Source organism: Pseudorca crassidens, chromosome 11 (genome assembly GCF_039906515.1).
Source record: "Pseudorca crassidens isolate mPseCra1 chromosome 11, mPseCra1.hap1, whole genome shotgun sequence".
NCBI classification, from domain to species: Eukaryota; Metazoa; Chordata; class Mammalia; order Artiodactyla; family Delphinidae; genus Pseudorca; species Pseudorca crassidens.
Genome location: NC_090306.1, coordinates 96398060 through 96423828, shown reverse-complemented (window position 1 = coordinate 96423828; position 25769 = coordinate 96398060). Strand labels below are relative to the sequence as shown.

Below are 25769 nucleotides of genomic sequence, written 5' to 3'. Positions count from 1 at the left end.
GCCGTGTTTCCTGGCTGCGGGGCCCCCCAGCGTCCCCGGGAGCGGAGGGCGTGGGCCCTTTAAATCCTCCAGGGCGGCGGCGGCGGGCCCGGGATGACATCAGCGGGCGGGCCCGGGGCTCAATGGGAGCCGGCGGGCGCGCGCCAGGCGGGAGCGCGCGAGCCGGCGGCGGGGGCGGTCGGGCAGAAGGGCCGGGAGGAGGGAGGCGGCGTCGGCTGCGCTGAGATCCCAGAGCCTGAGCCCGGCCGGGACGAGCGGAGCGGAGCGCGGCGGCAGCGGCGGTGGCGGCGGCTGGGCCAGGAGAGGCTGGCGCGCCCGGCGGCTCTGCGAATCCTCCGGCATCCGCCCAGGCGGGCCGCCCCCGCCCGCGGCAGCTCCCCGAGCAGCGGCCCGGCACCGGCGCCTTCCCGGCGGGGTAAATATTGGGGGGCCGCGGGCCCGCGGAGGGGCGCAAACCTGGGGGGAAACGGGGCTCCCTCCGCCTCTTTGTTTTTGCGCGAGAGGGAGGGGAGGAGAGGGCGGACACACGCGCGTTCGCACTCGGGTATGGGGGGGCTGCCCGGGCGCCGCCCGCTCGGCCCGGCGAGGACAAAGGCGCGACTGGGGACGAGGAGGAGGAGGGTGACTATTATTTTGCAGACTTGCCCGGGGGAGGCCCCCCCAGTCCGGCCCGCCTCCCCCTCCCCCAGCTGGACCGTTCAAGGCCCCAGCCAGCCGGGGCGGCCACCCCAGGCTGCGATTTGGGGACGCTGAGGGAGGGGGTCCGGGACTGGGGTGCTGGGGTGCACCCGATACTGTTGATTCGGAATTCTCTCCCAAACCCTGGGGCTTCGGTAGGGTTCACCAGAGCATTAGCAGAGCCCCCAACCCCTTCGCTCCTGGCCTGGGTGCTCCAGACCTGGGGGTCAGCAAAGCTGCTCTCCCGCGTGTTGGCTGGGGGCGCTTGGGGGGCCCTGGGGTGATGGGGTGTGTGGTCACCCAGCCACCGATTCTGTTTTCCTTTGTGGAGAGAAAGAAAGGGGTGGGGGTTATTTATCAGATCGGATTCTCCCGTTTCTGCGTGTGAGAAATCCATGTTTTGCAAGTCCCTGTGGAACATAAAACTATGTTTGTGCCCGGGTGTCCTTAGAGAGAGGATTCCCAAGCTCTTCACGCCCAAACTCAAAGTGGGGTGAGCCCCCTCCCCAACTTTTTCCCTTAGTTTTCTTGCATATTTTCTTTTTGGATCACTTCGTCAGGGAGATAGATTTGGGAACAGGGGAAGGGGATCCTGAGTGTCTAAGTTGCACCCAATAAATGCCTGTTTGGGGCTCCTTTGCCTGGGTGTCTGGGATGTTCCTCCACTTTTTATTTTAATGGTCCAGGGACAAGGGCCCTGGCTGGGGAGGGGGGTGGGCAGGGAGTAAGAAAACTGCCCATGTGCCGTTCTGCTTGGTAGTTTGTCTAATTTTTTTTAACCAGTTGAAACTCCGGAATCTTCATGTCCGCCTTTTTTTTTTTTTCTTCGTTTATTCCAACGCCAACCCCCCACCCCGCCCCCCAAAGGAGAGAAGCAGCAAAGAACTGGAAAGCCTCTTCCATTCCTGACTCAAGCCTCTCTCCTCTCCTCTGGGAGGCTTTTGGGGAGACAGTGCTGGGACAGTCTAGGCTCTCCTTGGGGCCCTGGCCCCCCGGGTGTAGGAGGGACGCTGGCGGGTCTGGGTGGTAGCCCAGAAAAGTGGTGGTTGCCTGCAGGGCTGATTGCTCCCTCTCTTCTCTGCCCTTCTCTGCCGACAGCCCGGTGAGTGGGGAGGGGTTGGGGGGTCATGTGCAGTGTATTTATGTAAGACACCCAGACGGAGGGCACGGGTATTTATATAACCCGGCGTGGGTATTTATGTAATATAGGATGCGGGTGTATTTATGTTCCTTTCCTAACCTGCGGCTTTCCCGGCTGCCATGTGTGGTCTCTGAATTGGCCTTGGCGGAAGACGGACGGGCCGGGGAGGGGGGGGGGTTGTTTGTGTGTGTACACACCCGCCCGCCCCCCACCCCCTTCCCCAAGCAGGGCTCACAGTGTATGTCTGCGTTTCTTTCTTCCTTTGGAGTGTACACACGGGACGATGTGTATGTGAGGTGTGTGGCATGTGAGTTTCCCGCATATGTGGAGTGTGTTCTGCTGGCAGCCCTGGCACCTCAGCTGGGACTGGCCAGGCGTGTGGGCAGAAGCCCTTGGTGGAGAGCCCGGAGTTTGGCTGGCGCCGGGTGGAGCTCCTTCCTTGTGACCATTGGTGAAGGGCTAGTGGCGGCTCCCTGGGAACTAGTGCTGGGGCTGGGTGTCTCTCCTGGGCAGGAGCTATTGGCTCCTTGCCTCCGCTGGGGTGGAGAGCTCCAGCCTGACCAACTGTGGAATAAAGCCCTCCCGTCTCCCCTCCTGGGTGGGTCTGGCTTTTGGGGTAGTACTTGGCATGGGGAAGGGGCAGAGCCTCTGTGCCGCACACAGCTGCTTTTCCACCTTCCTGTTTTGTTTGCCTCCTGGCCCTGGCATGAAATAGGTCCTGTTTGAGAGGGTGGAGGCTGCCAGGTAGGGCAGCAGGAACCCTGTCTGGGTCTTAGGGGAGGAAACTGTCACGAACTTGCTGCTGGGGTGGGGTGGGGAGCAGGTGGCGTGTCCTCCCTGGGCCTCAGTTCCCTGTCTGCAGGGAGCGGCACCTCTTTATAGTTTTCTGCACTTGCCCTCTCGTAGACCCTATGAGATCTTAGGGATCCCCCATCCCTCTCCTTATTTCACAGGCCAACCCTCCCCATCCCCCAGAGCAAAAACCACCTCCTCCTGGCCTTTTGAGTTTCCTCCTCTGCTGCCCAGACCTTTGCCCCAGGCCAGAGCAGAGGCATCCCTACCAGGGTGGCCCCTGATGTTCCGTGAGCTTGGACACCCAGGGTGGGGCACAGGAAGGAGGGAAGTGCTCAGGTCAGCGCTTTCCCCCCAGACCTCCTCCCACACCACAGAAGCTGGTCCTTCAGCTCAAAACCTGGCTTTGGTCCCCTCAGTTGCTCTGCAGGGCCCTCTTAGGAGACCCTCCTAATCTGGAAGAAAACCAGCCCCAAACTGTTCATCCAAAGAGATCCTTGCAGAGAGTCCTTTGTGAGGTTCTTGGTGTTGTGAGGTCGAGAGAGGGAGAGGACCAGAAGGTGGATGTTCTGGGGGCCCCTTTCTTGCCTTCCCCGTGAGTTGGGGAGGAGACCTCTCTGGCAGGGCACACTGCAGACTTGCAAGGTCTGCCTCTGGGAAGACCAGCCCAGGCTGTGAAGACCTGGCCTCCAATTCTTGGTGCTGGAAGCTGGAGGCCTGGGGTAAGGATGGGGGCACGGGGATCCTGTCAGTCCTGATGGGGCTGAGGAACTCCTTTGGTGACAGTTCAAGCTGTCCTATCCCTGGAGGTTGGAATTTGCTGGTGGTTGCCATGGCCGCACCCCCAGGGTGATCAGCTCCTGCATCCCACCTCCCCATCACCCCCTTTGTCCTTGATTTTCCTATCAGAGTCTTTGCCCATTGTGACTGGCCTGCCTCTGAGAGGCTCCTATCGGAGGGTCCCTGAACGAGTAACCCCCGAGGAGATGCTTGCTTTGCTCTTTTCCTCCTGGGCCTTGTCTCTAGTCCCCATTCTGCCTGGCTACACTGACACCTGTTCTAATAGCCTCAGCACAGGTGGAGGCTATTGGGCTTCCTGACACCTGGTTGCTCTTAGGCAAAGCAAGGCCAAATCCCTTCCTGGACGGTGGGAGGGAGGATGGTGGTGTCCTAAGTTTCTCGTGGCTTTTCCTGACCTTTGGTGGGGGAAGAGTGGGCTCCGGGGGCTAGGCCCCCTTCCCAGCTTCCCTCTTCTCTGACCCTGTGTCTCTGCTTACTTTTGCAGCAAGAGTGAACCATGGAGCTACGTGTGGGGAACAAGTACCGCCTGGGCCGGAAGATTGGGAGCGGGTCCTTCGGAGATATCTACCTAGGTGAGTGTTTCTGGCTCCAGCTCAGTGGCTCTGGAGCCCCTGGGACAGCCCTGGGCACTAGGAGGAAAGATGCCAACATTTCATGCTTTGAAGTCAGAACGTGGCTCTGGTGGCATGTTTTGGTCATTTTGTCCCCAGAACCATCCCAGGTGGGGAGGGAAGCAGCAGGCTGGGGGTGAGGCAGGCCGAGGGGCTCCTCAGTCAGGGCAGGATGGGGTTCCCACTTGCTGCAGTCTGGGCAGAGGAGTGTATTTTTAACTCTGGTTTCTAGCTGCAGATGAGCTGGGTCTCCAGCTGGGCGTGGGAAAACGCAAGCTGGGTTAGCACCCCTGTCTCTTGTCTCCTGGGGGAAGGATGCTGGTGGACAGAAGAGGCTTGAGCAAGCTGATTGCTCCCAGCTAGGCCCCCTCCCTGTGGTCCGGCCTCTTGGAATTCAGCCCAGGAAGGCTTCGGAATGACGCAGGCTCCCCCGTAACCTCAGGGCCAACCTCAGGGCTGGGGCGGGGGTCGGTCTTAGCTTTTAGGATCTCTCTCCCTGGATGCGCTTCCTGTTGAAAGTCTGAGTTTGCTCTCTTGTTGATTAAACAAATCACTGACATCTCACCCCGTCCTTGACCCAGGAGAATGCCCCTTTCTCAGCTGCCCTGGGGGTGCGGGGGCACAGTCAGGGGGCGCGGCCCTTCCTTGGCAGTCGTTGGTCTGGAGGGGAGAGACTGTGTTGGTAATCGTGAATTGGAGTTGTTAGAGCAAGGTGGCAGCCCCTGGGGTTTCTCCCCATTCCTGTCCCTGTGCCCTTGGAAGCATCTGTGCCTCTGTTTCCCTCCTGGGAAAAGAACAATAAGTCAGTTCTGTCCTGGGCAGAGGAAACTGACAGGTCAGTGTGCCATGCTTGTTGCTTCAGAACTCGGGGGGTTTCTCTTACTCAGTGATCTGGGTCCCTGCCCTCTTAGGGTATGAAATCTGCTTCTCAGTGAGCTGCCCTTTCCCCATCAGAGGGGAGGGGGACACGTATGCCCACACTCTCTGCACAGTACTCAGGCTGGGCTGGGCCCTGTTTGAATGCCGTCTTCCCTCACAACAGCCTCTAGAGATGGTGCCGAGCTGTCCCTGCTTCACACATTGAGACGGGGGCGGCACAATCAAGTTGGCCACCGAGGCTTCTCTCCAAAACTAGAAAAGACAGGGAATTCCCTGGTGGTCCAGTGGTTAGGACTCTGCACTTTCACTGCCAAGGGTGCGGGTTTGATCCCTGGTCGGAGAACTAAGATCCTGCAAGCCGTGTGGCGTGGCCAAAAAAGAAAAGAAAACAAACAAACAAACAAACTAGAAAAGGCAAACTTCCTACCCACAGGCCTCCACGGGAGTGAGAGTGTAGAGGACAAAACGTGGGAGAGAGCCGTCAGACCTGGCTTTGTGCGGTTGGTGAAGGTTGTGTGATACTGCTGCCTGGCCCACGAAGGACTTTCATGAGGCACAAGTGAAATGGGCGCGTGGGAAATCATCTTGTAAACTGTAAAGTGCCAGCCAGATGTGCAGGTCATTGTCAGACACCTAGTAGATCACCCTCCTGTGAGCACTGCAGAGCTCAGAACAGAGGGAAGGAACAGTGCAGGCTGGAGCTGTTTGAAAGGTTTGCTCTGTGACTCTGAGCTCCTCTGGGGGGAGGCGGGGAGGCGTTGGGTTGTGTCCACCTTCTCGCCCCAGCGCCCAGCACGTGGGGGCTCAGTGAAGGCCCTTCACATGAATGAATGAGGAAATGGGGGCTGTGACGTGCAGAGGCCTGTGAAGCGGCTTCACTTATGGCAGGAGAGAAGAAGGTGGGGATGTGGGGGCAAGTTCAGGTCCCCAGTCGATCTCTCATGTGCTGTGTGACCTGGGATCTGAGCCTCAGCCTCTCTCCCTGAGCCTCAGCATTCTCATCTGTGAAGGGGGTGCCCATCTCCTTACTGTTTGTGAAATTGGGGTGGGTATAAAGGACCCTCTTATCATGGAGGCTTTGGGCTCAGGACTGAAGCCTGGAGCCACTGGCTTGAGGGCAAAGGGCAGGGAGAGGCAGCTTTGGGCTGGTGCATACCTGCTGCTAGACAACACCCAGCCCCAGGCCTTCTCTTTGCAGAAGGGAAACTGAGGCCCATAGATGGAGGGGCAACCCAAGGTCATTCAGAAAGTCAGTGTCCCTGGTCCCTGTGGTGGGACCTTGCTGGGGACAGTACTTCCTGTTTATCCAGTAATCATCTAGTTCATTTTTTAAAAAATATATTTATTTATTTATTTTTGGTTGCATTGGGTCTTAGTTGCTGCGCACGGGCTTTCTCTAGTTGCGGCGAGTGGGGGCTACTCCTCGTTGCGGTGAGTGGGCTTCTCATTGCGGTGGCTTCTCTTGTTGCGGAGCATGGGCTCTAGGCGCGCGGGCTTCAGTAGTTGTGGCACGAGGGCTCAGTAGTTGTGGCACGAGGGCTCAGTAGTTGTGGCACGCGGGCTCTAGAGCGCAGGCTTAGTAGCTGTGGCGCACGGGCTTAGTTGCTCTGCGGCATGTGGGATCTTCCCGGACCAGGGCTCGAACCCATGTCCCTTACATTGCCAGGCGGATTCTTAACCACTGCGCCACCAGAGAAGCCCCCATCTAGTTCATTTTAAAAACTAGGTCCGGGTTTACTCCCCTTTGTACAGGCTTTGGAGTAAATTCTACCAGGGTTTAGGTACTGGCGTTTCTTTTCCTCACTGTATGCCCTTGAGCAAGTGATGACCTCTGCCAGCCTTGGCTTCCGCATCTGTAAAATGGAGTTGCGAGGCCTCCAGGGTGGTGAGAAGTAGTGAGATCACAGCATGCAAAAACTGCACATGCTTGGCCCTGCAGTGGTGCTTTTATGTTGTGTCTGTCCCCCAACCCTCAGTCTTGGTTAGGATTTGCTACTGTCAGGAACTGGGTCCTTTTGGGCCTGAGCTGGGGGGTAGGGAGCTGGTTCTCTGCTGGCTGCACAGGCCTCGGGGACCCTGGCCTGATGCAGTGTCCTGCCAGCTCCTTCCCGGGCCCCTCTCGCTGGTGTGGGGATGGTAGTGATTGTAGGGCCTCCCCGGCTGGCCTCACTGGCTCCCTTTGTTCAAAGCTCTGGCCACATTCTTGTCACTGGTGCCAGTGCCAGGGCCTGACTCCAGATGGCCTCTGCAGGTGGGGCTGGGTGCGGCCTGCAGGCCCTGCTTTCCAGGATCGACTGAAGGCGAGCACATTTGTGGATGTGGCCGCAAGGCCTATACTCCTCTTCCAGCGCCTCCTCCCTCTCCCCTCGGCATCGTGCGGGGCCAGCTCTGGTAGGGCCTCACCTTGGCTGCATGGGGTCCGGCAGTGGCCGAGCCTGTGCCACCCACTCTACCAGCCGCTGGCCATGTGCCTCAGGAGCTCTCTAGACCTCTTAGTCTCTGGTCCTCAGTTGCAGATGGGGTGATGGTGTGGGTACTGCCCACCTGCAGTCCCGCCCGGCCCCCGATTGTACCGTCTGTGAGTGAGCCCCCGCCTCAGCTTGATCCTCCCCCTCCCCACCTAGAACTTGCCGAGCTCCCAGACCCTCTAGGGCTGGCCAGGTCTGAGCCCTTCTCTACGTCCAAGTTTGTTTTCCACACTGGCTCGTCCCCCGACAGGGCTGCTCGTTCTCCGAGGGGCCAGGGGCCACCTCTGCCGCCTTTGCCTGGCACTTTTCACTTAATCAAAGTTATCCTTTGTTGTTCCCACAGAAGGTGAGCTGAGCTCCTCCAGGGCGGGGCTGCCTCAGGTGGCCCAGGGCTCGGTATGCGTCTGGTGATTGAGTGAATGAGATGCTAGGGAACTGGAGTAGAGAAAAAAGCAGGGGTTCTAGAGACTAAGTTTCAGATCCTGGCTCTGCCCCAGCCAGTTCTGTGTGACCTCAGGCCAGTTACATATCCTCTCTGAGCCTCAGGTCAGTGGTTGTGAGAAGTGAGGGAGGTCAGAGAGGACTGGCAGCTTCCTGGTAGAGTTCAGAGGCAGTGCAGGGGTCTGGTGGTGGTGGGACCCGTAGGCAGCTGTGACAGCTTTCCAGCAGTTGCTTGGGGTCAGAAGCCTTTGCCTAACAGCTTAGGTCCCTGTTCAGGGAAGTTGTGTGGCATTTGGTCATTGACCTTTGGTGTCTCCGTTTCCTCGTATGATACAAACAGTAGTACTGGCAGGATGGTGTAAGAGCTCAAGGGGACAAAGGGCTTTTCCCCTCCACCTCCCCATTTCGGGAAGGGGCGTTCTCCGGGCACCTCTGCTCCCTGCGCAATCTGCTGAGTCATAAGTGCTGAAGGCCCTGCATCATCCAGTGTCTCTTGGTCTCTTCCCCCTGCCTGGGCGGGGCCGCCATCGACCGGACAATTGCAGCAGCCTCCTTCCGGGTCCCACCCCCTCCACACCTCAAGTCCTCTCCAGTCCTTTCTAATACACCAGTGGGTCTCAACAAGGGGAGGGAGGCCAGATTTTGTCTCACAGGGGATGTTCGGCAAGGTCTGGAGACATTGTTGGTTGTTTCACCTCAGCGTGGGGCTGTGCTGCTGGCAGCGAGTGGGTAGAGTCAGGGATGCTGGTAAACACCCTGCGGTGCACAGGACTGCCCCAGAGCAGAGCGTCAGCAGTGCCCCTGGAGTCTCAGGCTCACGGCCAGGATCGTAGCTTGGCATCTGAGCCCCTTCCCATCTCCCCCGACTCACCTCTTCCACTGTCTTCTTCAGCCACCTCGAGCTCCAGCTGCACCAGACCACCCAGCGTTCACTGCACCCGCTCCTGTCGGGCCTTTGCACGTGCTGTGACCACGGTCTGGGATGGTCCTGCTCACACAGCAGGAGCCCTTGCAGCCTTTCCTCCCACTGCATGGCCATTGGACTGCAGTGAGCCCCAGCTCCCCCCCACCCCCATCCTCACTGTCGCCTGGAAACGTGTGAGGCTCTCCCCAGTGATGAGTTTTGACGTGTCAAAAGCACTTTACAGTTTGCAAAGCACTTTCTCTCCCATTGCTCACTGGATTTGGGAATCCACTTTTTTTTATTTTTAAGTGGTTCAGAAATGAAAACACAAAACCAAAAACCAAAACACAAAAACATGCTAAGTGAAAGAAGCCAGTCACAAAAGATCACATATTCTATGATTCTCTTTATATGAAATATCAGGAGTAGGCACGTCCATAGAGACAGAAAGTGGATTAGTGGTTGCCTAGAGCTGGGGCGTTGGGGGAGATGGGGAGCGACCCCTAAGAGATGCAGGTGTTTTGGGGATGGTGAAAGTGTTCTAAAATTGATTGTGGTGTTGGTTACATGACCTTGTGAATATACCGAAAACCACTGAATTGTACACTTTAAAGAAGTAATTGTGTAGAATGTGAATTATGTCTCAACAAAGGTGTTGAAAAAAATGACAAGACGTAACATGGTATCAGAGAAGTGTCCTTTTCCCCTCCTGTCCTCATCCAACCCTGCCCCGTCTTGACTGGTTTCTCATGTTCCTTTTGAGTGTTTCTTTATGTTGATACAAACAAACACAGATACATATTGTTTCCGCACTTTTTTCTTTAACCACTGAAAGGAGAGCATATAATACATACTGTTCTGTACTTTGCTTTTTCACTTCCTGTATCTTTGAGATCTTTCCACTTCTGCACCGAGAGAGCTTCCTCTTTTCTTTCTCCATTGTGTTCCGTTTTATGCATGGGCCTTTCTTTATTTAACCAGTCCCCACTGCTGGACATTTGGGTTGTTTCCAAGCTTTTACTGTTGCAAACAGCCTAAGTGGACAGCCTCGTCCAGGCCTTATTTTGCACTGTGCGAGGGTATCGAGTAAAGTCCCCAGAGTGGGAGCTGAAGGAAGCCGAGAGGCCTTGCAGCCAGGCTTCCCCGGTTCACACGGCGACCGCTGGGGAGGAGCGACCCCTCCCACGGAGAGCGCAGGCCAGCTCGGGTGGACGTGGTCTGTTAATATTTATTTGTTCACTTATTGTGGCTGCTCTGGGTCTTGGTTGCGGTACTCGGGGTACTTAGTTGCAGCATGCCTGCAGTACCTAGTTCCCAGACCAGGATCGAAACCGGGCCGTCTGCATTGGGAACTCGGAGTCTCACCCGCTAGACAACCAGGGAAGTCCCTGAGTAAGCCATTTTTATACTAATGATTTCTTTCTCTCTCTGTGAAGTGTGTGCTTGAATCCTTTACCCTATTTCCTATGGAGTCACTGGTCCTTTTCCTACTGCTTTGTGGGTGCTCACTGTATATTAGTGTGATGTAAGCTCTTTGCTATTGATAAGCGTGTGCACTATTTCTTAGGACTTTGTTTCTGGTGTTTTTGCCGTGGAGAGGGATTCGTTTTTTTGGAGGAGGGAAGGGAGCCTTTTTTTTTTTTTTTTTTCTTTAATGGCTTCTGGATTTTAAGTCAGGATAAAAAGCCTTGCCTACCCCCAAATTAAAAGGCAGTGCTCCTTTCTTCTAACATCTCGTTGTTTTACTTTTTTATTAAATGTATAAAACATGTCCATGGTATAAGGCATCCTTCCCAACACCCAGTTGGAGGGGGACATGCCTGTCACCTTGAAGGCCCCTGGTACCCCACCCCACCCCGTCCCGCCCTCTGCTTCCCCCAAACAGAGGTAAGCACTATCTTGACATTTTAAGTTATTCTCTTCTGTTAGTTTTATCGCATGTTTATATCCCTAAACTATATATATTTCAGTGTTGTGTGTTTTGAAATTGAGACAATTAGAACTGTGCTTGCATCCTTGTGTCTCTTCCTTCCTCTTTTTTTTTTTTCCTTAAATTGAGGTGAAATTCACACAACATAAAATTAACCATTTTAAAAGTACACAAGTTAGTGGTATTTAGTACAGCCCCAGTGTTGTGCGACCGCCATCCCTACCTAGTTCCAAGACGTTTTCATCACCCAGAAGAAAACCCTGCACCTATTAAGCAGGCCCGTCCTATCTCCCCCTGCCCCCAGCCTGTGGCAACCACCAGTCTACTCTTTGTCTCCATGGATTCATCTGTTCTGGGCATTTCATATAATGGAATCAGACAGTATTTCTTTGCCCTTCGGTGTGTGACTTATTCACTGAGCGTAATTTTTTTTTGTTTTTTTTGTTTTTTTTGTTTTTTTTTTTGCGATACGCGGGCCTCTCACTGTTGTGGCCTCTCCCGTTGCGGAGCACAGGCTCCGGACGCGCAGGCTCAGCGGCCATGGCTCACGGGCCCAAGCCGCTCCGCGGCATGTGGGATCTTCCCGGACCAGGGCACGAACCCGTGTCCCCTGCATCGGCAGGCGGACTCTCAACCACTGCGCCACCAGGGAAGCCCGAGCGTAGTGTTTTTAAGGTTCACTGATGTCACAGCATGTGTCAGTGCGCCGTTCCTTCTCAGGGACAGGCAGAGTCTGCTGTCCACGCCTCTTTTGATGGACGTTCAGGTGTCTCCACCTTCTGGCTCTTGTGAACGGTGCTGCTCCTTGCTGTCTGCACTCAGGGTTCAGATGCTGAGAGCCACCCGCTTAGCCATCGTGTATGCCTTCCACTGCCTGTGGCATCCCCGGGGCGCTTGCACCACCCTGTAGCCGTCCTTCTGGTGCTGGACTTTGTGGTCTTTGTTGCTGTGCAGGTCCTTCGTGTCGTCCCGGTGCTCACGGTTCTGAAGGGCGTACACTTGGGAGTGGACTGGCTTGGCCAAGGGTTTGTGTGTGTTCAGCTTTGCCAGGTAGAGGCCAACCTGGTTTCCGAAGTGGCTGAGCCAACTTACACTCCGATTTTCCCCCCCATACTATATTTTGCTCCACTTCGGACTTCCGGTGCGTGCTGTGAGCTGGGCTGTTTTTTCCCAGATGCCAGTTATTCCAAGGACGTTTGTTGCATGGCCCCATCTCGTCCCCTGATTTGAGGTGCCGGCGTTATCCTGCCTGTCCTCAGTTCTTCCAGTCGTCGTGCCCTCCTCCGGACTTTCTCTGTTGTCTGTGTGCTAAGACTACACCGTTTAGTTGTGGCAGCTCAGTCCCGCTTGGCCCCAAGGAGCCAGCCTCTCAGCCTGGCCCCCAGCCCTCCAAGTCAGCCCACCCCTTACTGTAGCTGGGGAGACTGAGGCCAGGTGCAGCGGGGATTTGGGTCTTTCTTGAGACAGCCTTGCCCCCCTCCCTTCTCTCCTCCTCATCCCCACACCCCAGTGACCTTACCTGTCTTCAGCTCGGGAGTCCTCAGTAGCTCCCACGCTCCAGGATGAAGTTCCCCTTACTGGTCTGTGAGCGTTTTTCGGCTGTGCCCTGACCCCCCTCGCATCCAGCCTTCCTGCTGCCCCAGCCTCCGGTTCTCTGAATGGTCCATAGCCCTCACCTCCTTCCCGTGGCATGAGCTGCAGCTCTGGCTCTCCCCTCCCACCCAGGCTGGGTCGGGTGCCTGCTCTGTGTCCCACAGTCCCTCCGCTTCCCTTGGATACAGGGCCGGGCCCTCTGCACAGCCTCCCCCAAGGGGCGCTGAGCTGCTTGGGGGCAGACACTTAGTTGGTCCTGGTCTGACGCTGCCTGCCCAGCTGAGTGTGACCCCGGTCCCTTGCCCCTGGCAGGTGCCAACATCGCCTCTGGTGAAGAAGTTGCCATCAAGCTCGAGTGTGTGAAAACGAAGCACCCCCAGCTGCACATCGAGAGCAAGTTCTACAAGATGATGCAGGGGGGAGGTGAGGGCTGGAGGGGGCTGGAGGGGGCGGGGCCTGAGGAGCTCTGTGCCTGTGCAAGTGCTTGCGCACGCCCGTGGGAGGGGCCCTGGGGCTGAGCGGGGTGGGGAGTGACCGACCCTGACAGCCCTGCGTCCCCCGCAGTGGGAATCCCGTCCATCAAGTGGTGCGGAGCCGAGGGAGACTACAACGTGATGGTCATGGAGCTGCTGGGGCCCAGCCTCGAGGACCTCTTCAACTTCTGCTCCCGCAAGTTCAGCCTCAAGACGGTGCTGCTCCTGGCCGACCAGATGGTGAGTCCCCCAACTACCCACTCGGGCTGGGGACTGGGCTCCCAACTTCCCTTCCAACCTCCACTGCCCCGTCGTGCCAGTGGGTCCTGGGTACCCAGCTGGAGGATGCTGGAGCCAGGAGGCAGTGACAGCGACGTAGGATGGGCCTGGTTCCTGGACCAGGACCACGGGACCTTGACCATCAGCCGTAGTTGGGGGGTAGGTAGGGAGGGGGTATTAAAATGCAGGTTCCCAGTTTCCACTCCAGACCTGCTCGGTTGGGCTTCCGGGCAAGGCCTGGGACCCTGCCCTCAGGTGAGCGTAAAGCCTGTGATCACACAGACCTGGGTCCTGTCCCTGTGGGGTGACCGTAGGTGAGCTGCTGGGCTTCAGTCTCCTCAGGAGCGTCTTCCCTTTGCTGGGTTGTTGTGCGGTCACCTGGGACGCCACACGGTGCCTGGACCAGAGCAGGAGCCCACGGACAAGCAACGCTTAGGTCCTCAATCCCTTTATAGGTTCAAGGGAGGAAAATTTTAGGAAAAGAAAATTTAAAAAGCATAGAATTCTAGCCCTGGAATGATACGTGGAGATCTTGTTACACAGGGGTCTGTAGCTGTGGCTGCCCTCCAGAACGTCTGCAGACATCCTCCAGTTTTAGGCTAGATGTGTGTGTGCAGAGGAGGGTTGTCAGATTCTCATAGGACGGGAGACTCAAAAAGGGTTTAGGAGATACTCAGAAGCCTGAGGCCCAGGGAGGGCACCAACCTGCCAGAGGACCTATTGTGTGCCTATATGTTAATTTAAGTTTCTAACACATTGTTTAAAGGAAGACAAGGGCCTGTGTGTCCGCCTTACTTTGGTGTCCTCTGGAAGCCAGGGGACAAATCCTGTCGGTGTGCTCCCTGTCGGTGTGCTCCATCTCTGTCACCCCTGCCAAGTTTAGGGTTCACTGGTCCTCCTGTTCCCCCCAGTCTGGTTGCCAGAACAGCCTTCGAGATGCCTCTTTGGTCCCTTGAGGGCCTCTCATGTCCTCTGTGGTGTAGAGCCAGGCAGGTGAGGCCTGAATGCCTTTCTGGGCTTCATTTCTAGATCTTGCCATTCGCTTCCCTGCCTTGCTCTCTTTCCTTTGTCACAGCGAACTTGATGAACTCTTCCTTCAGAGTTCCTCTCTACTGTCACTTCCTCCAGGAAGCGTTCCGTGACCCGACCCTTGAAATCATCATACATGGTGATTGCAGACTGATCTGGCCCTCCCCTCCGGCCCGTGGCAGGGACCACGGATGTGTTTTCCATCTGTACAGCCCCAGCCCCTCTGTGGAACATGTGCTGAACGACTTGCTCTCCCCTCCCCCAGATCAGCCGCATTGAGTACATCCACTCCAAGAACTTCATACACCGGGACGTCAAGCCCGACAACTTCCTCATGGGGCTGGGGAAGAAGGGCAACCTGGTGTACATCATTGACTTCGGCCTGGCCAAGAAGTACCGGGACGCCCGCACCCACCAGCACATCCCCTACCGGGAAAACAAGAACCTGACTGGCACTGCCCGCTACGCCTCCATCAACACCCACCTGGGCATCGGTGAGTGAGCGAGGCCCGGGAGCAGAGTACACCTGCGGGCTGCTGGCCAGGACCCTGGCTTTCCTTCTGCAGCCTGGGTTTATTCCCCTGGCTGGCCGCACAGGCAGGTCTTCTCTTTCACAGGAAGAGCTGTGGGGTGCTGAGCACCCGCCCTCTCGTGCCTTACTCATCCCCGCAGCAGCCTTGGTGCGCAAGGCTGTTTCCCCATTTTTTTTTTTTTATAAATTTATTTATTTACTTTTGGCTGCCTTGGGTCTTCGTTGCTGTGCACAGCCCTTCTTTAGTTGCAGCAAGCGGGGGCTACTCTTCGTTGTGGTGCGCGGGCTTCTCACTGCGGTGGCTTCTCTTGTTGCAGAGCACAGGCTCTAGGCGCGCGGGCTTCAGTAGTTGCGGCACGAGGGCTCAGTAGTTGTGGCTCGCAGGCTCTAGAGCGCAGGCTCAGTAGTTGTGGCGCAAGGGCTTAGTTGCTCTGTGGCATGTGGGATCTTCCCGGACAAGGGCTCGAACCCGTGTCCCCTGCATTGGCAGGCGGATTCTTAACCACTGCGCCACCAGGGAAGCCCTGTTTCCTCATTTTTACGTGTGGGGAATGCTGGCTCACCGTGTGACACAGGTCGCTTAAGGTCATACAGCTTAGCAAGTGCCAAAGTCAGAACTGACCCCAGCCCTGTCTGATGCCACTGCTCGAGCCTTATCCGCAGGGTGGGCCAGGCAAGAAGGCCCCGGGGTGCCTACTGCATAGTTGCTGAATGAATGAGAGCCTGAGCTGGAAAAACTAGGCCTAGGTTGTGTTGGAAAAGCTCAGCCTCGGGCCCCTTCTCTGTAGAAGGGGGTGATAACAGTGCCTGTTCGTAGTGGGGCTGCAGCAAGCCAGCATGTGACAAGGGGGGGCTCGTGCTGGGTGCACGGGGGGGGTCGTTCCCCTCAATCAAGGAGCATGTCCTGGAGAAAGGGGTCCTGACTCCCGCCAGCCGGGAGCCCGAGTGGACCCTGCCCCTCACCTCGTCCTTGACTCTGCAGAGCAAAGCCGTCGAGATGACCTGGAGAGTCTGGGCTACGTGCTCATGTACTTCAACCTGGGCTCCCTGCCCTGGCAGGGCCTCAAAGCGGCCACCAAGCGCCAGAAGTACGAGCGGATCAGCGAGAAGAAGATGTCGACGCCCATTGAGGTCCTCTGCAAAGGCTACCCCTGTGAGTAGCCCAGTGGGGCAGGTGGTTAGCCTGGGACCCCTGAGGCCCCTTCTGAGGGGCAGACGAGCCTGTCCTGGGCTACCACTGCCTGGCACCAGAACGTCAATCACAGGCTCTGCCACTGTTCAGGCACAGCTAGGAGGCCTGGCTGGTAAATAGCGAGTGTCCCCAACCCACACTCCGACCTCACCTCGTAAGGGCTGAATGTCAGGAAGAACTCCGGACCTTCCTCTTCCTGGGAGTCTCCTTCACTACTCTCACGGAACACCTCACTTCTGACACTTCTGGTCACCAAAGGTCTGGGGTTCTTTTCCCCTCAGCAAGCCATTCTCTGACACCAGCCGGGTGTCCTAGAGTTTAACTCAGTTCCGACACTATCTCCCTGGAGGTAGTGTCAGATCCCACAGGGTAAGGGCTCCGTCCCACAAGGCTGTCCCCACCACACTTCAGATGCCGGTCACGAGTCCAGGTTGCCACCTGTGCGTCTGGTTGATGGGCTATAAATAAACCTGAGGTTCCCATGACTCCCTCCTTGGGTTTGATTAATTGGGCTCACAGAAGTCAGGGAAGCACTTACTTGTTTACCAGTTTATTAAAGGATGTGGTAAAGGATACAGATGAACAGCCAGTGGAAGAGATAGGTAGGGTGAGGTTTGGGAGGGTCCCGAAAGCAGGAGCTTCTGTGCGTGGAGTTGGGGGGTGTCACCCTCCTGATGTGGATGTGTTCACCAACTGGGAAGCTCTCCAAACCCCATGCTATTGGGATATTTATGGAGGCTTCATCACGTCGGCACGGGTGATCATTGACTCCATTGCCAGCCCCTCTCCCTTCTCTAGAGAAGTGGGTGGGGCTGAGGGCTGGAAATTCCAAGCTTCTGATCATGGATTGGTCTTTCTGCTGACCTGCCCCCATCCGGGAGCCCTAACCCAGAGTCTCCTCCTTAGAGCAAAAGGTGCTCCTACTGCTCTTACCACCTAGGCAGGTACAAGGGCTTTAGGGGCCCAGGGGCAGGAACCAATATATATATTTCCTGTTGTCTCACAAGGGTCCTCTCTTGCCTCTGATTTTCAGAGGAGGAAATGGAAGTTCTCCTCCTGTGGCCTAGAGTTCCCATCGGGCTCTTGACAGTCTGAAGTTCATAGATTGTTGTAGGGAGGACGGCCTCTTGGACCTTGTCTTGACCCCTCTTAGACCAGCAGTATCTGTAGGGACGGTGGCTGGGTGGGACTCCGCCGGCTGTTGGGGGCCCTGGGGGCACACGGGCCTCATGGTGACACCTTCTGTCCCCTCCACCAGCTGAGTTCTCAACATACCTCAACTTCTGCCGTTCGCTGCGGTTCGACGACAAGCCCGACTACTCCTACCTGCGCCAGCTCTTCCGCAACCTCTTCCACCGTCAGGGCTTCTCCTATGATTATGTCTTCGACTGGAACATGCTCAAATTCGTGAGTCACCTGGAGGCCGAGGCGGGCTTGGGGGACTGGATTGGGAAAGCCAACGTGACCCCGTAGCGGGTGGGGCTCCCGGAAGATGGGAGCTATGAGCCGGACAGTGCAGGTGACGTCACCGGGGTCCCGGAGCCCCCGTTCTCCTCCCACTCCAGCGTCATCTGTGCTGACGGCACGTGCTGCTGCGGTCAGCGGGGCCCAGGCGGGCACCACCTCCCACCACACCCAAGAGGGCCTGTTTGGGCCTTGAGTCCATCTTGGGTGCCTGGATGGGTGGGGCCCAGATGGTGCTGGTGGGCCCCCCTGCTGTCTTGATCGTGGCCTACACCATCCTGCTTTTGTTGCTCTGTACCTCCCAGGTGGCGGCCTTCACTGAGGCCCCCTTGGCCTGCCTGGACCCCTTCATTGTGGTTTCCTTCTTCCTGGTCATGGGACCCTGGGTCTTGCTAGGCGCCTCCTCTCTCTGTCTCTGTCTCTGTCTCTGTCTCTGTCTCTCTCTCTCTCTCTCAAGAGTCTTGCGGGTGGGGTGGGGAGAACTGTTGTAGTCAGCTGGGCCTAGAGCTCCGGAATCTGTGAAATCCTATGTCTTGTTTCCCATCTCTTCTGGAAAAGGGGGCTTCCTCGAGCCAGGCTCAGCCCCGTGACAGCGACGCTATTGCACTGCCCAGGCCCCGCCCCTGTGCCTGTGCCGGGTCCATGTACCCACCCACGTACTGGTAAGGACCCTCCAAGACCTGGCCTCCAAGACGTACTGCTCAGCGGGGTGAGCACAAGAGGCTGAGCCCCTGCTGTGCTCTCTCTGTCCCTTCCAGGTGCCTGGCACCCCTGGGCACCCAGGACCCTCCAGATAGGCCCATGGAGGAGCTGCCCGCCCCACACTCCTGGCCTGTGGTCTGGACCTCAGGGCCCCAGTTCTGACATCCCCGGGTGTGCCTGAGCCCACCGGGGCTAGGCCCAAGGAGACATCCCTTGGCATGGTGGGAGTACAGTGGAGAGGCATGATGGAGAAGGCCCTGCTGCGAGATTCTTGGGGACAAATCGGCTGCCTGATGAACAGAGCCTGAAGGAGGGACGATGTTCACTGCCCTGGAGGGGCCTGGTGGCAATGGGCCCCAGGAGCAGCCTCAACCGGACCCTGTCGGTGGCCTCTGTATCGAACCTGAACTCATTAAACGCCGCTACCTGTACTGCGTTCCATCGTGGCGTGCCTCTTGGTGGGTGCCCTCGGCCTGCCCCACCAGATGCTCAGGACCGAGGCCTTGTTCTCCAGGACGCTGGGATCGGCACTTGGTCTTGTGCCCCTCCTCCCTCTGGCTCTCAAACAGTGGCCTGGTACTGTTCCCTAAGGAGTGGGGCAGAGGTGGGGGGTCCCACAGGCCGAAGGGCCCCAGGGGTGAGAGATGGGCAGTGGGGCACCTTTCACCCCAGACCTTCCGGCTGGGAGCACAGCTGAGGGCCCGGGGCCAGCTCTTCTCGCCCCAGGGCACTGCTCAGCGCACTGGGCACCCGCTCATCCATGTAGAAAGCCATTCCTGGGCCTGGTTCTGGGCTGAGTTTGGCCCTTTTCTCGGTATAGCTCCAGGAATGGATTTTGAATCGTCCAGGCCTGTGCCCTCCAACGTGGTAGCCACTGGCTACGTGTGGCTAATTTTTAATTAAAATTAATTAAAGCTGAAAACGTACTTCCTCAGCTGCAATTGGCACATTTAAAGTCCTCAGGAGCCACAAGCGGCTGGCTAGCGGCTGCCATGCCCAGCAAGGCGGATGTGAACATACCCATCATCACAGAAAGGTCTGTGGGACCTGCTACTCCAGATGGCTCCTCACACAGCTGCTCGTGGGACCATCCAGCCGACAAGATCTCGCCTCAAACCAGGCCGGGAGCACGCGCTCCACCCATTGCTGGCACGCTGACCCCTTCCTGGGATTCCCTTAGAGACAGGCCCTGGACTCAGAAGCTGAGCAAAGGCGCCAACAGCCTTATCCTGCCCCGATCTCTGACTTGAGGGCCATCATACTGGATAATCGGGCACCTTTGACCCCATCACCACTGGAGTGAGCTCAACCGCCTCCGCTGCCCCTGGCAGAAGTATCTGCAGACACGTGATGGAGACCTTCCACACTTTCACCTCGAGACCAAGCCCCTCCCACATCACCCCTTCCCCGCTGCAAGAAACCTTCATCAGCACCTACCAGCAGACTGGACACCATGCTGGACGCCGTGGGCCGCAGACTCTTCCATGGGAAGGATCCTGCCCTTGACTGAGAACTTCCCTCCTTGGAGTGGCCGCCTCGTATCGTTTGGCATCAGGGCCCTGGAATCCCCGGATACCTGGAGCCTGGGATGTTGCTCTCAGCACACAGAGCCACTGTGTTCCGAGGTCTAACTAGCTGGCCAGGGGGAAACTTGACACAGCCAAGGACAGGGGTCCATACGACACTGGTGAATGCTTGTGTGACTCTGATGTTGACCTTTTTGTGTTTTCACATGGGCAAATAAAAAGCCGAGAGACCTCCCTGGTGTGCGTTTCTTGAGGCATCACTTGGGTTGGTTGGAAATGGAGAGAGTAGCTCACCTCAGCCTGCCGCAGGCCTGAGCCTGCCGTTGGCCTGAGCCTCCTGAGGCCACAAAGGGCAGGGGCTCCAGCCCTCCGCTCATCCACGGCCCCTGGGCTGTGCACCTCTGAGTGAATCCCTTGGCTTCACTGAGCCCGAGTTTCTCCCACCAGGGAGTGAGTTCATACCTGCCTTGTGGGGTTGATGTGCCCTCTGCCCATGGGATGGGATGTTCAACGAGTGGCTGCTGCAGCTCATATCATAGGTTTTGCTGTGCTTCTGGCCGGACATTCTCTTTGCCAGTCTGTAATTGAGTGGGTGGGAACCCGGGGTGAGGAGTGGAGGTCGGGAGATGCTGCCCTGGTGCTTCCATCTTCCAGGCTTGTGGGTGGGAGGGCTGGGAATGTGCATCCCTAGAATGTTCTGCTAAGTCCTCTGGGGGTGCGGAGAGCAGAGCGGGACTGGGTGGCGGAAGCCTGGGTTCACACCCCAGCTCTGCTCTGAGCTGTGTGGCCCCAGGAGGGTCCTGAGGCCTCTCTGGGCCTCGGTTCTTCAGTAGGATTCAGGGATCATTCTGATTCCCAGCCACTATCTCCCGGAATTGCTTCAAGTCAAAGGGCCACCCCTACCCCATCTCCCAAGGACAGCAGGGCCTTCTCCGCCAGTTCTCTGGGAGAGACAGGGTTGCAGGAGCCCGCACCCCGTGGCCCGTGAGCAGGCCCCCAACTCAGCCTGCAGGTCTCTCCGCAGATGCGGCCCCCCTCATGCCAGCCCCCGCCCTTCCCTGTGGACGACCCCAGGACCAACTAGGTGACGCGGCCAGGCGCCGCTCCCATGCCGCACTCCTCTCTGGGCCTTCCTCCTTTCCTCCTGCACTGGGGGTGGCCGTGGCCAGACGGCAGAGCCCCCAGGGGCTCAGGCACCCCTTCTGCCACAGCCTGCCTGCTGGGCCTCTTTTTCTTCCATGGGGCATCTAGCCCATTCCTTCTCCAGCTCCCATCGCAAGGCAGGCAGCATCTGTGCGGGTCCCCTGGGCCTCTTGGTTGTGGTCCCCACAGCACCTGCCAGAAGCCATTGCCAGGTCCAGGGGCAGGGGAAGAACAGCCCTTTGAAAAGATTTCCTTGCTAGGCACTGGGAAGCCTGGTTTGAGCCTGGCCCCACCTCCAGCCAGCCTTGTAACTCTCTCTCTGGGCCTCTGAACACCTGCCCTGCTGTATTTGGAAACCTTGAGGAGCTGGGGCCCCTCTGTATACGGAGGGGACCCAGGTTGGGGGGGCCACGGAGTACCCTTGGTTGTCTTGGGGCACGCGACCTCCCTCTGCCCCTCGGGCCCAGCTTCCTCCTTCCGGGCAGTTGTGTGGCTTTGTTTCTCTGTGCGGTGTGATCATGGGTCATTTCCAGGTCTCTTGGGCTTCCTGCTTTGTGGGGAGGAGGTCGGACCAGAGGGTTTCTGAGATGCCACTTCCCCAAGACGCCCACCTGGCCTGCCTCCCCCCGCTCTGACCCCGAGGGAGTGCCAGATCCCGGAGCACGCTGACCTCGCAGGGCTGACCAGGTCTCATGTCACACCCACAGGGTGCAGCCCGGAACCCCGAGGACGTGGACCGGGAGCGGCGAGAGCACGAGCGCGAGGAGAGGATGGGGCAGCTCCGGGGGTCCGCCACCCGGGCCCTGCCCCCTGGCCCGCCCACTGGGGCCACCGCCAGTCGGCTCCGCAGTGCGGCCGAGCCTGTAGCTTCCACCCCTGCCTCCCGCATCCAGCAAGCTGGTGAGCAGACACCTTGGGCAGCGCACGGGGCCCGGCGGGGGCGCGGGGCGGCCGGGGCCCCAGGTGCTGAGGGCAGCTTCCCCCCTCTTCGCCCTCCAGGCAATACTTCTCCCAGAGCGATCTCACGGGTCGACAGAGAGAGGAAGGTGAGCATGAGGCTACACAGGGGCGCACCCGCCAACGTCTCGTCCTCCGACCTCACTGGGCGGCAAGAGGTCTCCCGGATTTCAGCCTCACAGGTGAGCTGCCCTCACGCCAGCCCTTCTGTGCCTCACAGCCGAGCCAGGAGAGGTAACCGCCCCAGCAGGCGGTAGAGCTGGAACCCAGCCCTCTGCCAGGGGCCCAGCCTGCGTGGGCGGCGGGGCGCTCACAGAGGAGGGGCTCGTGGTCCCTGCCATCAGCGAGCCCCCGCCGTCCCGGTCAGCACAGGATGGAGGGATGGGTGGACCCTGTCGGCTGGCCCCACTTAGGGGCCATGTTTGGGCTAGGGAAGTTGGGAAGGGGGAATCCGGGGTTGCCCAGGGAAGGGGTCCGGCAGAGGTGGGCAGGAGACCTGCTCTGGGCCTCCTGCCTATGGTGGAGGAGTCTCAGCAGGACAGGCTACAGGCTGGGAGTCCAGCGGCTCCATTCACGTGTGGCCTTGAGCAGCTGCTTTGCCGCTGGGGGCAGGGTTCTTGTCTTACAAAACAGAGGCATCCTGGGTCCTTGAGATCACGTACCCCTGCCCTTGGCTTGAGGGGCTTGGGTTGGGGGTGGGGCTCCACGGTGGGGAGAGACTTGCCGAAGTGCCGTGGCCAGCAGCTCACCCCTCCCACCTTTCTGCCTCCCTTCCCAAAGACGAGCGTGCCATTTGACCACCTCGGGAAGTGAGGAGCCACCAGCGGACCAGTATTTGCTTAGGTGAGCCGATGTCTGCTGCGGACGTAGCCCCGTCAGGTCTGGAAACGCCCACGGCCCCCTGGAGGAGCCCAGTGTGTGCGCTGAGCGGGCCCGGCCCACGCCAGCTAACTTCTGCTGGAAAACTCCCTCTTGCGTGGGGCAGTCCTCCATCCCCGCTTTGCCTTAACTATTCTGGAAGGTTGGTAGCAGGGACTGAGCCCGGGGCCCCACACCGCGACCTTCCCCAGGGCTCTAGCCTTGTCCCAGCCTCTGGGCCGTTAAACGCTTCGTTCATGCAGAGCGCGTAAGACAGGGCCCTGTACTCAGGAGTTTATCTGCTGTCAGAGAAGGCCCTTGGCGGCTCCGCAAGCCCAGGAGAGGCCCTCTGGCTAGCGTGGGCCTCCATGGAACTTGTGGTTGCCCGAGGCCTTGAGGTGGGATGTCGCAGCTCTGCACTCGGGCCCCGCTTGGGAACCCGCTTGGGGCTCCTCTGGCGGTACGTAGGGGGATGTCGGAGCTCCCTGGGGAACATGTACATGGCCGGCAGCGGCTTACATTTCACAGGCTTGACCTCGCACCAGGACATCTTGAGTACGATCTGCTTTTTGGAAATGTATTCCACAGGTAGCTCTGGGGCATAAATCGGAGTTGACCTTCGTCAGACCCCAGGCCCAGGAACCAGTCCATCCGTGGCAGGGTGGGGCAGATGTGTGGCTGGGGGTTGGCTGCTCACCGAAAGGAGGGAGGGAGGCTCTGTGTCTTTTCTGTGAAAGTGGAGCACCTACTCTGTGCCCCAGAGAGGGACCAGCTCAAAGCCTCGGGGGCAGGAAGACAGGAGCTGAAGGCCGCTGGCAGATGGGCGGCCAGAGGCAGATGTGCACCTGATCTGTCTTCTCTCTCCCCCTTTCTAGTGTCTTCACTGTATTTTCTTTTAAAAAAACAACAAAAAGATGGGGAAAAAAAAACCACTCGAACAAAAAGAAACAAAACCCAGCACAAAACCAACGATGGATTCTATTTCGAGTCTTTTTTTTTTCTTTTTTTTTTCTTTTTTTGCCAATGGCAAGAAGATGGGATGCCCTCGGCATAGAGGATCCTCGTCCCTTCGCACTTCCCGCTGCCCACAGCCTTCAGGCTGCCAAGCGCTCCCAGACATCAGGCTCCACTTGGCGGACGCCACGGCCCTGCCACGGCCGCCGCCTGACATGGCTGGGAGGGGGACACTTCTGCACTGGAGCTGCAGCAGGTCCTCACGGGCCCTCAGGAGGTGGCCTGAGGAGCTGGGGGAATGGATTGGTTGGTCAGAGGCAGGTCCCACTGGGTATCCATGAGCCTTGGGACCACGGGAGACGTGTGCAGCCCCACCCCCCTGAGATGACGGCCGCCGACTTTCTGTGTTGGGCTTTTGCCAGTGCCCCCCTCAGCGTTTGGGTCCCTTCTTTGCCTGTCCACAGAGACCTTGAGGAGGGGGTGGTGAGGCAGGGGGGCCAGGAGTCCTTGTGGGCGTGTGTGTATGTATCTGACCTGTATCTCCCAGGACAGCAGATGTGCCGCCCACCTGCCAGGCCGACTTTGTGTTCTCATGCCCCTGACGAGGACATGGGGGTGGGCGGTGACCTCCATGTCCCTCAAGGAGGGCACAGAGGGTCTTTGACACCACCGACCCCTGAGACTGTCATCAGCCTGTGGTCCCCCTTTTCTGGTCTTAGGGCAGAGTCTGTGGAGACTCCTTCCAGAAGGCATCTGGCTCCTGGGTTATACATTAATTCCCTGGTCCTGACACTCACCTGGGGTCAGGCCTGGGCACTGGATTTATCCATCCTGCCTAGTTAACACTCGTTTTTACTTTATTTTTGTTTGTTTTTTTCCATGTGTGTATTTCCTAATTTATTTACCTCTGTTTCCCCTTTATTTTCTTTTTCTTTTTTTTTAATTAAAGAGCAAAGCTTTTTATTACTTTGTAATTTAAAAAACAAAAAAAATACTGATGAACTTTGGGGGGAATTTTGTACTTTTTTCCTGTGTAAATATTGGACTTTTTTGAGCTTTATTGTGGTTGTTAATTTGAAGTAATAAAGTAGAAAAGGATAAAGTGACATGGGCAGCCCTTGGTCCACCCACCTCTTTGCTCTGGGGGCTTCTGTCCAGCAGACCTGGGAGCCGGGGACGGCTGAGGACACCGGGGAGTACTTGGTACCTCCCTGGGACTGTTTTAACCCTGTGCTTCAAAGACCACACACAAACCACCTGGGGACCTCGTTAAAAAAAGCAGCTTCTGACTCAGGAGGGCTGGAGTGGGGCCTGAGAGTCCGCATCCGAACAAGTTCCAGGTGATGTCCACAGCCCAGGACCACACTGAATAGGAAAGTTCAAAACGCTCTTCACATGATCTTATCCACAATTCTGAGTTATCTTAGCCGTTAATTCTGAGTTAGGTGTTAATCTCCCTGCCTTCAGATGAAGAAACAGTGTGAACGTAAAGTAACTTGCCCAAGACCACAGCTCTCCTGGGTCCAATGGCACCTGTGCCACAGATGAGCCTGGGCAGTTCCTTCAGCCAAGCTTTGATAAAGGAACAGCCCTCAGCCTTGGCTGCCTTTGTCTGGCCAGCTTATACAAGAATTTGTCTAGCAGTCCATGTTTATCCAGCACACATTACTTCCCTGCTTCTCATTCGTTAACCCAGAAGCCACTGTTGCCACGATCTCCACTCACAGGCAACAGCTCAGCCTGGGGAGGGGGTGGAGGGCTCAGAGAGACCGCTTGTAAGTCCTGGGCATCGCTCAAAACCCTCATAATTCAGGTCCCTTCCAGTGCTGGCGTTCGAAGACCCTATGACCCCACAGCCTGGCTCAGGCCTGGTAAAGGGTCTCCTTCTGGCCCTCCTTGTGAGGCTGAGGCAAAGGTGGGTCCTTATTCTTAACCACCAGGAGATGCCAGAGGGCCCTGCATTGTAGGCAGTGAACCACAGGGAGACCTGCGTTGGAGCAGGGTGACAGTGTAGTTGGTGATTCCTAGCCCCTCCCATCTGACACCAAACAGTGTGATGTTACCAACTGTGGGCGCTAAGGGGAAATACAAGGAGTTAATCTTTTTTTAAAAAAAATTTTAATTTATATATCTTTTGCAGTGAAAATCTTAGGTCCTATTAATACTAATGTGCTTATTTGCTGTATCCTATAATATACGTAAGTTCCAAAATTACAATTTTAATGTTACTACTAAAAGTATACCTATGGATGGGAATTCCCTGGCTGTCCAGTGGTTAGGACGCCAAGCTCTCACTGCCGAGGGCCCAGGTTCAGTCCCTGGTCAGGAAACTAAGATCCCACAGGCCTTGTGGCCAAAAACAAACAACAACAACAAAAAGTATACCTATGGAGTAAAAAGTTTTTTACAGGTTTTTTTTCCC

At 57.3% G+C, this 25769-nt stretch overlaps 1 protein-coding gene across 8 annotated transcripts in view; it reads left to right on the top strand.

Moving 5' to 3' along the window:
- CSNK1E (casein kinase 1 epsilon) overlaps positions 1-24453 on the top strand; it is a 30167-nt gene extending 5714 nt beyond the window's left edge. The window contains exons 1-11 of one of the 8 annotated variants that reach the window (XM_067698080.1): positions 170-415; positions 3897-3984; positions 12551-12661; positions 12803-12951; positions 14285-14513; positions 15534-15704; positions 17002-17150; positions 21286-21478; positions 21578-21717; positions 22316-22378; positions 23269-24453. In XM_067698080.1, the coding sequence (XP_067554181.1) occupies positions 3909-3984; positions 12551-12661; positions 12803-12951; positions 14285-14513; positions 15534-15704; positions 17002-17150; positions 21286-21478; positions 21578-21717; positions 22316-22348 (1251 nt within the window). In that variant the 5' untranslated portion in view covers positions 170-415; positions 3897-3908 and the 3' untranslated portion in view covers positions 22349-22378; positions 23269-24453. Of the gene's footprint in view, positions 1-166; positions 416-554; positions 622-985; positions 1781-2080; positions 3334-3896; positions 3985-10086; positions 10108-12550; positions 12662-12802; positions 12952-14284; positions 14514-15533; positions 15705-17001; positions 17151-17765; positions 17870-17965; positions 19670-21285; positions 21479-21577; positions 21718-22315; positions 22379-23268 lie in introns of those variants that run through there. The other 7 variants (XM_067698082.1, XM_067698083.1, XM_067698085.1 and 4 more) reach the window with 7 other exon arrangements.
- The last annotated feature ends 1316 nt before the right edge of the window (positions 24454-25769 follow it).